The following is a 15,087-nucleotide window of genomic DNA, read 5'->3' as shown; positions in this document are numbered from 1 at the left end:
ATTTAGCTTTTTCATGTCGCACAAAAAGATGTTCTGTATGAAAAGTATTTGACAGCTCACATACTCTCTAATGGTTAAAATAAACCATGGTATTATTATTTTAATCACATACCAAGGGAGATATTTTCCACCAAGTCATGACACCCTTTAATGACACCTTACAAGTACAATAAAAATAAAACATTAAATTACAGAGAGACTAATCACAAAACTTTAGTCTTATTTATGCCATCTCCTATAAAAAAGAAACACAAAATGTACAAAAAATAAGCATATGTCTTTTGCAGTAGGTGTTCAGTAGTGATGACCTTGTAAATGAATCATTGTTGAGTCATGTCGAAGGTTGTATCTGTTGAAACAATGAGTGTGTGCCTATAGAACTCCACAGAAATCTTCACAGTGAAAAAGACATTAACATATAATGAAAGAACAGTATATAAAAAGATTTTATTTTAACCCTTGCAGTTTAATATTGATCAAATTAGGGTATTCACAAAATATGACATCTAAAATGCTTTTCACAGCATGGATCACCCTGTTCTCCTAATTCTTACAAGGAGGCACTTCCTTTAGTTCACACACTGGCTCATGTTTCAGCCTAGTAGGGTGTGGGCGGTGCTTTACTCAAAGGATTGTACTGTGGGCCTGGTTTTGCATAGCCAAACAAGACTTGTTTTGTGTACAGAAGCAGACTGACATTATTCTTGCTAAAAGAGAAAGACCAAGTCATCAACGTACAAGAAGATAACCAAGCAATAAATAGCTCTAGTTCAAAGCTTGGAGGTGTTAAAAAACCTAAAATACAATTGAAACAGTTGTAAAAGATAATCAAAAAATTATAAAATATTTAAATACATTTCATAAGAGCGTAATTTCTATAACAACTCATTTTAATAGCTACTTTAATAGCGTTTCAAAGCCACTAGTTTGTTCTTTCTGTACTGGCAACATCAAGTTTCGCAGGAATGCCACTTCACTCTTAAAACATGCATATCCAATCATATTTTTAGACATGGTAAACCTAGCATTTAGATGTGTGCATAACCAAAAGCCACAGGATTACCATGTTATGCACGCAGTCTTTCAATTAAATCGTTAGATTTCATGCCTGTACCAAAACGTGCTTTTTTGTGAAACAAAATCTGTAACTATGCGATCTATAATACAAATTAGAAATAAGGACCTGACAAACAGCAGAATAATGTGGGTTACGTTTAATTCAGTAAGCATCTGCATTAGAAAATGTGACAAGCTCTTATTTTTAAAATGGTACACTCTTACAATAGTTTACTAAAATTTTATTACTTTTTATTTGTTTATTGCTTATTACAATGTTTTTTTTTTTGAGAAGTAAATCACAGCATTTTTTGATTGCTAATCCTTTATTAAGAATGAAAAATTAGACGACAGGTGTGGTGACAGCTGGGCTAATCTGAACCTATGGAAAAGATAAAAACATAGATTGACTTAAATTAAGATATTGATTTACAAATGAATAAGAAAAAAAGGAATACAAAAATGAAATTGACACTAGTAAGTTCTAAAAATACAAGAGCTCAAGAACAGCAATCTATAACAAGATTACAATGATCAGAAATGTTTGGAACCTCAGTCTCATTTTACTTTTAATACATGGAAAAAAACAGCATGCATCTCAGTTTAGGTTTCTTAAAGGTGCTCCAAGCGAATACACACGTTTTAGGCCATACATTCTTTGTTTCATACAGTAAACATCTCCTCACTATCTGCTAGCTGCCTGTCCCCTGAACACACTGTTAAAAACGCAGTCTCTATAGACAGCCCATGCTCCGCAAGCTGAAACAAAAACAAAGTAGTCAAACCTACCACCAGGAAACATAACGTGTTCCAGTCAATAAACGACAAGAAGGATTTGGGAGTGGGACTTGGGCACGTTCATGACTCGTTCAGAGAGCATGGGAGTGAGGGGGAGGAGTTAGCTATGCTCCGTTTTGTTTGACAACACTTCGAACATCAACAAGTGACGTCACACAGATTCGCTTAGAGCACCATTAAGTCTCATAAAATTTTAGACAAACGTAAAAATTTATTTGGTTTAAATAAAATTTTTGTCTTGTACCTCTTCTGGATTATACAGCTCATTAGCAAAGTTCTGCGAGAAAGTTGTGCTTTCTTCCTTGTCAGTCACAAGCGTTTCTTTTTCAGTACCATCTTGTCCAGCTGCTTGCATCCTTCTGCAATGATATTTAGGAAGATGTTAGTATGTGGTTTAAGCAATCAGCATCAATTAAATGACAGAAATTTAAAAACCTTTTTTTCACGATTACAGCCGCTATCAGGGCACCCCCAAAAAGGAAAGTGAGGGTCAGTGCAAGAGCAGTCCGGCTGGAGCCAGCATTCTGACAGAGGTCTCCACTGTACCCCTCCTCACATTCGCACACCAGCCCTCCTCCCTTCACCGTTACACATTTTCCATGATTGTTGCATCGCTCTGCATCACAGAACTGACTGTCAAGATTCTGCACTGCATCATCAACGTTTTGAGGTGGGAAAAGTTCGGCAGTTGAGCCGAGTGGAGGACGGTTGAATGGGGACTGTGGAGGTGCATTGGGCCCTGGTTTGGATTTGAAATCTGGTTTGGTTTTTGCAGACACACCTGTCAATAAGAGGCAAAATGATTTTGCTATTTTAAGTGTTAAAGGTAAACCTTTATAACCGGTTAGAAATACATAAATCCAAAGAGCTCAAAAGCATTGCTTTGTATTAAGCAACACTCTAGCAACCACTCACAAAATCTTCAGCATACTAACAGCCAATCAGAAAGCATGTTTGCAAAGGTAAGCACTACTTGCAATGTAAAAAAATAAATTTATAATGAATTTACAAACAACTATTATATTAGGAAAATGTACCCCTTCTATGTACCAGAGCCAATAAAACCTGTTCAAAAAATCAGCACAAATCCAACAACAAAAACAAAGTATCACTTACAGTCCTCATCCGAACCGTCTTCGCAGTCTGGGACCTGGTCACAGAACCGGGCAGCATGGATGCACTTTAGGCCGTCCCTGCATGCTTTACTGCCGGTGGGGCACTCAAGGTTAGACACACATTTAGTCTCGTTCACAGAGAGATAGTCCTGCGCACAACGACAGGAGCGCCCACCTGGATATGGCAGACACAAGTGACTGCAGCCTCCATTGTTTTTAGAACAGACATTGGTCCCTGGGGTAAAGGGTGCAAAAATGTTTTACAGATTTTAAAAGGACAACTAGACAAAAATCATTGGGTCTCATTCTCAAAGCATGCGTACGCACATTTGTTCGTAAAATGTGTACACAGATGTTTTAACTTACAAATCATGATTCACAAAAACTTTCATACTGAAATTTATTTTAAATGTACACTGTAAAAAATGATGTGTTAATTTTTTACACATTGTGCGTGTCATGCCATTTAACACGTTATTTCATGTTAAAATAAATGAAAGGGAAAACAAGTCCTGCGACATTAGATCAGAAATGTCTTGTCTGCAAGTGTTCATTTTTCACAAAATAGAGTAACGCGTGTAACCAACTCATTTAAATTTCAGTAATTGTAACTGCGTTACTTGATTTAAAAATAATACTTTGTTACATGCTCATTACCGCTAAAAGTACTCCATCACTGTTTTTAATTCGTTTATTTTGACATGAAATAATGTGTTAAATGGCATGACACACAATGTGTAAAAAATTAATTTTTTTGCAGTGTATGCAAAAATGTAAGAGACCCTGACTCTGAGGTTAAAATATTATTAATGACCGTATATTACAGTGCCACATAACCCTATTATGAATATCCTCCAATTACTGTTAATGGAAGTCATTTTAGGATTTGTAATCAGTCCAAAACAAACGGCAAATAAAAAACATAACTGCAACCTGCAGTGTTATCTTTCACACACTGGAAATGCAAGGTGAAGTCAATCATATCGCTTTGTGGAATAGAATGTTTTATGCAGTTTGCCCAGTTGTACACTGTATAGCACAGAATACCTGGATGCCTTACTACATTTTAAGAAAGAGTGCAGTATCACATAGTGCAGGTCACTACTAAAAAAGTAAGAATAGTACAGTTGTTATCATTCTGATCACAGCAATGCTTAAAAGCTGCAAGTGAGTATCCAGTAAGTGTAGTTTATACTTCTGGAGTGAGCAAGTCACCGAACAGGTTGTTTAGAGAAAGTATTACTGTATGTGAAAAGGGGTAAATAGAGAACCCCTTAAGTGGCTTGTGTGTTTTTGTGGCCCCTCAAAACACCTCACATCACTCTTCACAGAGCAAAGAAAGAGGGACAGACTTACAAAAGAAACAGCCAAGTACCTTTCTGACTGGACTTGCTGTAAGCCTTCAACTCTACTATGTTTGTCTTCACCTCAAACCACATTTGCTTGGGTTGGAAGCCATCAGTGTACCACACTTTAACTGTACCTGTTTCAAGAAGCAATCATAAGCTTTTAATTGTCCATCAAAATCACATGTTATAAAACAAGTTTGTAACACTTTAAAATATTAAGAAACTATATAGTAAGAAGTATAAACATGTCAAGACTTTTTTGGGACTTACAGTAGTGTTTTAAGAATATTTTAAAGGGCTTAAGCCCGACTGAAAGACAATCGTGTAAACTGACTACACAATGCCATCTGTTGGCAACTAGGAAAAATTACATTTGAGAAATATTTCTCAATATTACAAATATTGTTTGTGTGTACAAATATTACCATTGTGCAGAGTGGCCCAGAAAAAGGTGTTCTCAATATAGGCAAAAGACACAATGAAAGCAGGTCCGGTGCTATATTCCTTATAATTAGAGCCATCAATACCTATAGAGCTAATCGATCCGGCACCTGGTAAATCAAAAGAAAATTATTAGTGATCTGTTGGTTAAGAAATATTTGCTAGTTTCATGATTATTTTAACAAATGTATGTTAATTACAGAAAGCTTGAATGACACTTTTAATGAATAGGGTGCAAGCAACACATGGATCTCTTAGGGTGGGTTGCACCAACAAGGATTAGGCCAAAATCTGGTTTAAATCAAAGCTTATTTAATAATTCCGTTGCACCAAAGTTTAAACCTGTTTAAAAATAAACAGGTTTAAATTTAAACTGTCATTTTGATCCAGGTTTAAATCTTACAGTAAATCTAGATTATCTTTAATCCTGTTGCTCCATTACTTTAAACTCTGTTTTAAATCTAAGTGAGGGATTAACTTTAAACTTGCATATGAGGAGGTTTAAATATGTTTTTTTTATAATTAAATGTCTGGCTAAATGATTAGAAACACATATCGCGAGCATGGTGGCGCTATTCAAAGATGCGTTTATTATAACGTCTCAACAAAGTGAGTTTGGCAGCTCAAAAAGTTACCGATGCTCATATGTGCTTCTCCTCTGTCACGCGCGCTCCAGTCAGACGAAAGACAGTGAATGAACGGACACACGGTGGCGCTTAATGACAAATGCGTTGACCAATCTTGTTCATTATATCACAATATCTGAGCTTTGCGATATTTCCTGTCACAATATTTCCTGATATGTTAATCAATACAATTGTTTTAAAAGATTGTCAAATGTTTTTATTTGAATCAGACCTTTAGATTAGCCTACCGGTGTATGTAGGTGATTTATAATATAAAAATCACATTACATTTGCTTGCATAAACTGTTTATTTCCTTTTTGAATGACAATGTCAACATTGTTGCTGTTTAATTACACCGAAAAATTCAACATGGCGGACAAAATAAATCGCAGATGACGGGTTTAATACAGTTTAAAGTTTTAATCTAAGATTTGTTAATCTGTGTTTAAATTTTAGTGGTGCAACACAACTCGAATTAAAATTAAACTGAGATCAACAAACCCTAGATTAGCTCTAAACTCTGCTTAATTTAATCCTTGTTGGTGCAACCCACCCTTAGAATATTAACTTTTTTCTGCAACCTTTGACAACCCAATTACCAAAGGTCAAGCAAAGTGTAAAGTCCTGATTTGTGCAATTCTGTTATTTACTATAAATAAATATTAAAAGATGATAATGATGCTGCTGCTGCTAAATAATAATAATAATAATAATAATAATAATAATAATAATAATAATAAATAAGAGTTCTAAAAGAGTTTAAAAGAGTTTTACTACTAAAGAGTTCAGATGCAAAAGCCACCAAATTATGCATTATATATTATATATATTATATATTATATTATGTATTACTTTTTCATATACTTTCACTATAAAACTGCTAAATCCTGCCCTTAGGCCATTCAGAAATGCTGATTTTTTTCATTTTTTTTTTCAGGGTTTTGCATCTGAGATCTTCAATTATCAATTGGAACCTATTCAATCAAACAATTTATTAGCCATTCATAAAAAAAGTGCCTTGTGTCATTTAATTTTTCTTTAGTGATAACAAACCAATATCGGCCCAATACAGCGTTGTTCCCATTTCTGAAAATGCAAGCGAAATGGGCATCTTTGATTTGCTCCACAGCAGTGTGCGATTGCCCCCATCCATGTGTGCGCAGTCCACCTGGGGTAAAGGCTCAGGTCCCTTCTGGCCCACTGCAGTAAAGCACAGCCTGCCAGTGGGTGGGTGCAGAGCAATTGAGATGGCCCCCTGAAGTTTAACTTGCAGAACCAGCGAAGTGTATTTTCCTCTGGGAGACGTAACATAAAGCTGAGGACTCCCAACGCTGCTCCAATAGAGGTTAGAAGAGACCCAGTCCACGGCAAGAGCAGTCATCAAGTCTCCTTTAAGCTGTAGTATGTGCCCTGCTGGTTTGATGCCAGAGCTGGTTAGTTTCAGTTGGGCTACAGAGCCCTGTCCAGCATCGGCGAGGAACACCGTGAGATCTCTGAGGGACAGGTCGAAGTTGGAAGCTTCATTCACACTAGGAAGAGCCAAAGCGCGGTGCTCTGGCCACTCTTTTAATCCAGTCTGTCCTTGCAGGCTTCTAGTGAAGATCTGTGCAAGAGAAATTCAATAAAGTTAGCATGGCTATTGGTGGAGAACTGCTTTTTAATATCTTTGTAATATTTTGTTCTGGTCCCCAAATGCAGATTTAATCTGGTAAATGGTCATTTAGGACAGTCATTCTCAATTCTGGTCTTGGCGACCACTAAAGCCACACATTTTAGATGTCTCAAACACAATTCAAATCATTAACTTGCTAGAAGGGAGATTTATGTATTGGGGTGTCATTTAAGGAATACATTACCTACAAACAGGGTTGTCAGGATTAAATCTGCTGATTGCAGATATTTGACACATTTCAACCTAATTTATTGCATGCTTTAAGTCTTCTAAAGAGACATGATCACTTTATATGATGAACAAATTTAATTTAGGCTCCTATTCACATATAAACATTGATTAGTGTCAAATAAGCTTAAAGGAGTGGTGAATCAAAAACTCAATTTTAACTTGATAATTGTTATATAAGAGGTCATCATACTTAAATGAACATCCTGCAAGTTGATCTGGTGATCTGTTATGATAGAGTAACCATGGTAACGAAGACTAGGGTTGTGGAAGAACCGCGTGGGAACAACACAGAAGCTGAATACTTTAATTCGGAGGCTCGGAAAATAACATTAGGAATGTGTGAAAAAAGGTCGTTTTTGAAGAGTTCCAGCTTGCGTGGGGAGTGTTTGATTACCTTGTGTACTGTGCGGATTCACTTGTAAAGAAGCAAGTCAATGCTGGATTTGCAGAGAGACTGTGATTAAAAGCACCACTGATATTGGATCTGACGAAAATGACACGGCAAGTAAGACATTTTACTTTAAGTTACTGCGTTTCACTATTGCTTTGTTAGAAGAGATAGCTTGATATGTCCTGTTGTAACATCAGTGTCTAAACATGTATGTTTGACTGTTTTAATTTACTAAAAACATTAAACGATTAATAAAGGTACAACACTTAACAATACGATTGTAATTTAACGGTAGAAATATGCAAAAGAAGGACTTATCCTCCGCAATTTAGATTATGATGCACGCTTACTGTGTACAGATAGCATAAGCAGCAAAATTTGCTGCAGCTATGAATCAACATAAGCGAGCGCATTAATATAACGCAGTGGTTCTCAACATTATTCCTGGAGGCCCACTGCTCTGCGCATTTTGTATGTCTCCCTTATTTAACACACCTGATTCAAATCATCAGCTCATTAGCAGAGATCTCCATGAACTGAACTGAGGCCGGCAGATTAGAGAGACATACAAAATGTGCAGAGCAGTGGGGGCCTCCAGCAACGGAGTTGAGAAACACTGATATAATGTATAGAGGAGGGTGTTAAGTTAAGCCAATGACGGCTGACCCCCCGGGTTGAAAAACCCCCTAGGAGAAAAACCTGCTCACTTTTAGCCAGAGGAAAAGTCCTAGGAGGGAAAAACCCTTGGGAGATATACATGTAAACGGATAAGCAGATTAAGCGGGTTCTGCCGGTGGTCGTTGGTCAGGCATCAGCTGGGTATCACGTTGAAGAACAGCCAGTAGATCAGAGGTGTGCCGACCTTCACATTTACTGGAAATGGGCTTGTTTGTCTCGTTGTCCTCGGGGTCGAGAACGAGATAGGGAGAGAGAAACAAAATCCTATTAGTGTAGGGGCTGTTTACATGTAATGCAAGGGTTACACAGAGATATGGTTTAAATCGGCTTGGTTCCAGACAGGCTAACTATTGCGGCATAAGTATGTTACCCACAGTTGAGGATGTAGCAAATAAGGGGCCCAAGGCGACGGTATCTATGGGTCCCCCATCCGATCTTTAAAAGAAAATGCTCCGCTAGATATGATAGCTTAATTATCCACAATTTAGGATACAGTATTCACAAAACTGTTATATCTAATCATGCACAAACTGAATTTGACTGACTTTAAGCATATTATTGGGACCATCTCTGAGGAAAGCTATATTTTAATACAGCAAGAGGGAAGACATTGATGACATGCTTTTCATTTACTTGGCAAAAAAGGAAAGTGTGTATTGCAGTGTTTCCCATACGTTGATTTATTCGTGGCGCACCGCCACAGAATCAGCGCTGGCCGCCACAAATAGATTTTTCATGATCCCCATTTACATTTTACTGTTTAAAAACGTCTTAATTCATTGTTGCAAGCACCCAGCGCGCCCTCCCTTTCTATGTTGCATGCAGCGCGCCCTCTCTCTCTCTCTCTCTCTCTCTCTCTCTCTCTCTCTCTCTCTCTCTCTCTCATGAGCGTGAAAAGGTGGCGGTGTTTCAATGTCCGTTCCTCCGTATACTTTTTTTCGCGTAAACGTCAACAGTCACAGATTTTACTGACAGAGAAGACGGCGATGACTTGACGAAAGGTTAGCATTAGTGTTTCCCACACACACCCGTTCTCTCCCTCTCTATAATGCGATATGCCTGCGGACGTGTTTTGTAGTAACTTTGTGTATCAGTTACTGTGTATTCTCTCATATTTCTGAATTTGCACCCAATTGTCTGCGCTATACGCGACAATAAAACTTGCATTTAAATAAAAAGGGGCTCATAACAAGACATTAAAGTCTTACTGCTGTTGCTCTTCTCATCAATGTAAATGTATGGTACCCAGCTGTACCGTCTTATATACCAGCTGTAAACATACACGTACGTTTCGTAATTTCCTGTTATTTTGCGGGTTTCTTTCAAATATAAAAGCGCTTAAGCATTTACTTGTATTCTAGGCGAAAAAACAAGTCAGTGGCAAGTCAGTTCCTGAATAACACGACACAAACTTTAAAAAGTCAAATTCACTTCTCAGAGGCACAGAACTGTTCCTGAAACTGACGTTCTCCCCAAACTGAAATTAAACACAGTGTTTCGAGTTTTTCTCGTCTGTGTCATGTTGATATCAAGAAGCAACGTGCACATGACGACGAGAGAGGTGACCTGCTGCGCCTCCTGTGGTAAAATTACATTACGCCATCTACAACCGTAAATCTAATCCCATCCGAATAGGGCTATAGTCTGCTCATTTTATGTCTGACAACAGAACTGATAATATGTAAATAATAGCAATCAGTTGTGTTAAAATGCAATATAACGTGACAGATCAAAGAGTAGAAGTGAAACATATTTCAGGTGCCAACACTCGATTAAACCGGATCAAACGCAAACACGTGATGACGTCACATATATGCTAATTAGAGTGTGACGTCATCGCCGCCACAAGTCTCTCAAAATCCTGTGGGAAACACTGTATTGCTATCTCTACAGGAACGCATGTGCCTTTTTAGCACACAAAGATTAAACTGAAGAATTAACTTGCAGTTATCAAACTGCCAACTTCAGTGTAGCTATACTCAATGCGTCCAAACGATCGCGAGTGTGCGCGCGGCAGAAATGACGTCAACGTGCGCAAGACCCCATTTCGCTTGCCGGTGTGCAGGTCAAAAGTTTTGCGCACGGCTCCACAACCCAAGCAGCACGAGTTCCAGGCAAATCTAGCAGAGCATGAAGTTTCATCACGCCAGCACCCAGTCTGTGTATAAACACCTCCCCAAATGCTCGCGCTGTGGAGCCATACAAAAGTATATTCATGTGTACCAAAGACGTCACTTCCGCCATGCCCCCCGCCATATTTGTGCCAGACTCCGCAGCGAAGACAGCATATCTAATGCACTGAATGGTCACATCTATTAGTGTAATTGAGGGTTTACCAGAAACAAATTACTGATTTTACAATCTGGAGTTAGATGTCGGCTGCAAGTCAGTCCCTCCAATTGTTCCCGATCCCGGAAGAGCGCAAAATCAACAAAATGTCGAATTTTTTGGATGCTGCATTATTTTTCATATTCTGTATTCAATATTTCTAGAAATTAAAAATATATCATAAAAATACATTATTTATAATGACCGGGATATTACATTTAGAGTAGACAACTTGGTGAATATTTTTGGCTTTAATTTACTAATGCAAATGAACAATCCCTCTCATAGCACGATGCATCCAGTTATTTTTGCAAACCATCATTAACAGCCCTGCACCACACAGTTAACAGGGAATCGCATCTTCTGAGTACACATAAAAACCATTAGCTCTCCTATATTTCTAAGTTTAATGGTAAGTTATAATGCATTATTGCATATATGACGATACACACATGAAAAGTCCTCGTGATGAAACCTGCTAGGCGCACCTGCTGTCTCATATGCAAGGATCTGGTAAAGCAATATCATAATGTATTACAATTTATTGTTTTGTAGTCCTTAAAATAAGTTGCTGGAACACAAAAGAAAGTCTGCTGTCCATAAAATCTCAAGGGGAACAAACGTGGACATGAACTGTGATCTTTCAGGCCACGTCACATACGCTCATAATTAAGTCAAAATGTTAATTTGCGTATATAAGCATGTATAAAAAGATTATGTGTAAAGTGCAAAGTTTAGGAGAAAAGTACTCCACAATCTATTCTGCTCATGCAGTACCTGAGTGATTACAGTAGGAGATAACAGCAGAAGGAAAGATGAAAAATCAACAGGCGATGCACAGGTGAGTCCATCCGCAGACACCAGAAGTCCTGCTGGACAGCGGCACACAGCTTTAAGCCCTTGAGCGAGCAGACATATGTGGGAACATTTAATCCTCTCACAGGGGTTGCTCACATTAGGCTGTACAAGTGGGTGAACGACCTGGACCATAAGAGGGAAATTCATTGTGTTACAGCATTTCAAGATAACATTGATGATCGACAAGATAACTACCATCATGTCAACTGAGGAAATTTTTATAGAAAATATACAGCACGTAAACTTACCTTGAGGCCGAATGGTTGACCAGGTCTCTTAAGAAAGACTTTACGATTCTTGCCAGTGAGTTTGCATGCCCCTTGAATGGACCTTCTACGTGTGTCAGACCAATAAACCATGTCATTGAACACAGCTACAGAGAAGGGACTAGGCATCTCAGACAGTTGTAGAACCTGTAAACATTAAAATCACATACATATACATATACATATACAAAAAACTTATGATTTTCTATGAAACAACAGGTTTCGAACAATCTAGGGTAAATAAAAGCCAATCATCACTCAATAAAGACTGATGATTTTCTGGGGGAGGGGATCTATACAGTCATGTGAGGTGCTTGCAAACCTGTTTGCACAGTAGCGAAACAACCTTTACATTTTTAAGCACAATTTGAGCTTAAGTAACAAAAGTACAGTTGATGTCAGGTTTAATTGTTGGTTGGAAATACAGTATGTTGTTGTGATTTTAGCATGTAATGTAGAAACACGTCTTTCCCAATTCAAGCAGGCATGACTAAAGTCTGGTCTACCTGAATGCCATCTACCAGTCTTGCATGACTATAAACTGACAGGAGGCATTGTAGACATGGCTGCCTAGTGGCACGACTTCACTAAAGGGACTTTGACACTGCCCACATCACTATGGATTATGCAATTTCCTCGACCCTCCATCAGACTTAAATCCATAAGATGCTGTGGCATGACCTTAAACAGGCCGTTCATGCTCAATATCCCTCCAGTTTGGATGAATTAAAACAATTCTGCAAAGAAGAGCGGCCAAAATTCCTCTAAAGCAATGTGAAAGACTCTTGGCCAATCTGACTACAATTGTTGCCGCCAAGGGTGGCAGAACTAGTTATAAGGTTTAGGGGGCAATTACTTTTTCACACAGGGCCAAGTTGGTTTGGATGGCTTTTTCCTTAATAAATAAAAGACACAAACCTGAATAATTTAAGTGTAACAAATATGCGAAAAAAGCCTCATGCCATTTTTTGCACTGTATATCTGAATCTTTCTTTTTGCACTAGATTTTACTATACATATTTAATTTTAAGTTAAAGTTTTGATTACTTATACTCAAGTTAAAGTATGTGTAAAGCAATTATGTAACGAATGTTGGTAGATGAATTTCTTTTATCTGGTTTGCTTTTTGTAAGTTTGTAAGTCCACATAAAGCGATATTAAATGTGTAGTTAATAACACATTTTTCTGTGTGACAAACTTAAAACCCAACCAAATTTAAAAACCAAAATATCACAAGCATGAATAAATGACAATTTTATTTTGGGTGAACTAACCCTTAAAGCTATTAGGGCTGCAACAACTAATCTATAAAATCAATAATCATCTATTAAAAAATTCGGTGTCAACTAATTTATTATCGATTAGTTGGTCTGTGACATTACATACTCCTGCACCACCGTCAGACAGCGTCAGACACACCTCCACTTCATACAGCATGAGCTGTGCAACTATAAAGTCAGACCCTTTTTCTTCACACATCACAAACTCTGCGCTCAAAGTCAGGTGCTTCTTAATTCAACGTGAGCAACACATAAGTGAGTTTGTTTGTATTTGTTTGTTTAATTTTTTATAAAAATAGTAATGAACCACAAACATTTGCTTTAAAGTGAAGGGGAAATCCAGGTTTTTATTACTGTAAAAATGCATGTATATAACTTCTATATCATATGGCTTATTTATTTAGTTAATAACAAATAATGTAAATTATTATTAAGGTCTAAAGTTAAAGATTAAAAAGAGAGTTTGCAAGAGATTGATAAAAAATCCTCACCAGCACATCCCTGAAGATTACAACTCAAGTTTTGTGGATTTACAGTGGCAAGAAAAAGTATGTGAATCCATAGAAATTAACTGGTTTTCTATAGTGTGTTTCCATAAAATGTGATCTGATCCTCATCTAGGTCACAACAATAAATAATTCTGACAACACACAAATAATTCTAGTTTCTTGTGCATTTTCTGAAAATAGTGGGTTTTGAAAACACCCACTAAACTCATCCGGGAGAAAATGAATTCCCAAGTTAACAAAATATCCTGCAGGTTAATGTCAGGGTGACTGTCCGCCAGTTGAGGCTCAGTAAAAAAAGTTGCTTAATGCAGCAGGACAATGACCTTAAGCATCAAAGTAAATCCACAACAGACTGGCTTAAAACAAAATGCGCCATTTGGAGTGGCCTAGTCAAAGCCCAGACCTTAACCTGTGGAATGACCTCAAGAGAGTGGTTCACACCAGACATCTTACAAATGTGTCTGAGTTGAACAAGTTTTGTAAAGGGGTACAGGTAAAAATTCCTTCTGAACGATGTGCAGATCTGATTCAGAACAAAATTAAAACGCTTGGTTGAAGTAAATGCTGCCAAAGGAGGTTCAACAAGCTATTAAACCCAAATGGTCCACTTTTTCCTCAGTACTGTGAATGTTTAATGGTTGTTTTAAACGAAAAAGAAAAAAACACAAGAAACTAGAATTATGTGTGTTGTCAGCATATGCACCTTGTGTTTGCATATTGTTGTGAACTAGATGAGGATCAGATCACATTTAATGGCAAATTACTGTACAAAAACAATTAATTCCTAGGGGTTCACATACTCTTGCAATTGTACATTTTAACATTTAAAGATGTTTCACAATTTAAAATCTGCACAAACATTATTGAAGGCTTAATGTCAAGATAACATTTTCATATTTTATTAATCAAAAAATCAAAAATAAAAATATAGCTGCAAAGCAGCGATGGCGGGATCAAGCCAAAAAGGGCACAAAATGAAGTATCAGTAATGGCTGTCTTGATTTTAGATCTAAGTTTTCAGTAGATTAAGGCAAAAATAGCAATTTTTCAAATCTTGAGACCACTTGGTGGCGCTGCACCGAAACAATAGATGGTGCCTCGGGTCATGATTGTGATGACACCCACCAAATTTGATATACATATGATTAAGCAATGTTGAGATATAGCCTCAAATGACTTGACCACTGGGGGCACTGCACCGAGACAATAGATGGTGCCTCGGGTCATGATTGTGATGACACCCACCAAATTTGATATACATATGATTAACCAATATTAAGATATAGCCTCAAATGACTTGACAATTGGGGGCACTGCACCAAAACAATAGATGGTGCCTCAGGTCATGATTGTGATGACACCCACCAAATTTGGTGTACACACAATAAAGCGATCTGGAGATAAAGCCTCAAAACTCTTAACCACTAGGGGGCACTGAAAAGTTTACAAGGGCTTTCAAAAAATGTTGCTGATGAATAGGTGGCGCTG

At 37.6% G+C, this 15,087-nt stretch overlaps 1 protein-coding gene across 1 annotated transcript in view; it reads right to left on the bottom strand.

The window, feature by feature from the left end:
• Positions 1-1,213: 1,213 nt before the first annotated feature.
• The window catches only part of LOC135779494 (uncharacterized), a 45,607-nt gene continuing 31,733 nt past the window's right edge, over positions 1,214-15,087 (bottom strand). Inside the window, exons 34-42 of the mRNA XM_065290212.1 lie at positions 11,793-11,957; positions 11,464-11,667; positions 6,440-6,989; positions 4,744-4,869; positions 4,345-4,452; positions 2,971-3,204; positions 2,290-2,635; positions 2,099-2,213; positions 1,214-1,438 (exon numbers count right to left, since the gene is read on the bottom strand). Coding sequence (XP_065146284.1) covers positions 1,400-1,438; positions 2,099-2,213; positions 2,290-2,635; positions 2,971-3,204; positions 4,345-4,452; positions 4,744-4,869; positions 6,440-6,989; positions 11,464-11,667; positions 11,793-11,957 — 1,887 coding nt within the window. The 3' untranslated portion in view covers positions 1,214-1,399. The remainder of the gene's footprint in view (positions 1,439-2,098; positions 2,214-2,289; positions 2,636-2,970; positions 3,205-4,344; positions 4,453-4,743; positions 4,870-6,439; positions 6,990-11,463; positions 11,668-11,792; positions 11,958-15,087) is intronic.

This window comes from Paramisgurnus dabryanus, chromosome 10 (genome assembly GCF_030506205.2).
Source record: "Paramisgurnus dabryanus chromosome 10, PD_genome_1.1, whole genome shotgun sequence".
Taxonomy (NCBI): Eukaryota; Metazoa; Chordata; class Actinopteri; order Cypriniformes; family Cobitidae; genus Paramisgurnus; species Paramisgurnus dabryanus.
This window is presented reverse-complemented; position numbering and strand designations above follow the sequence as displayed.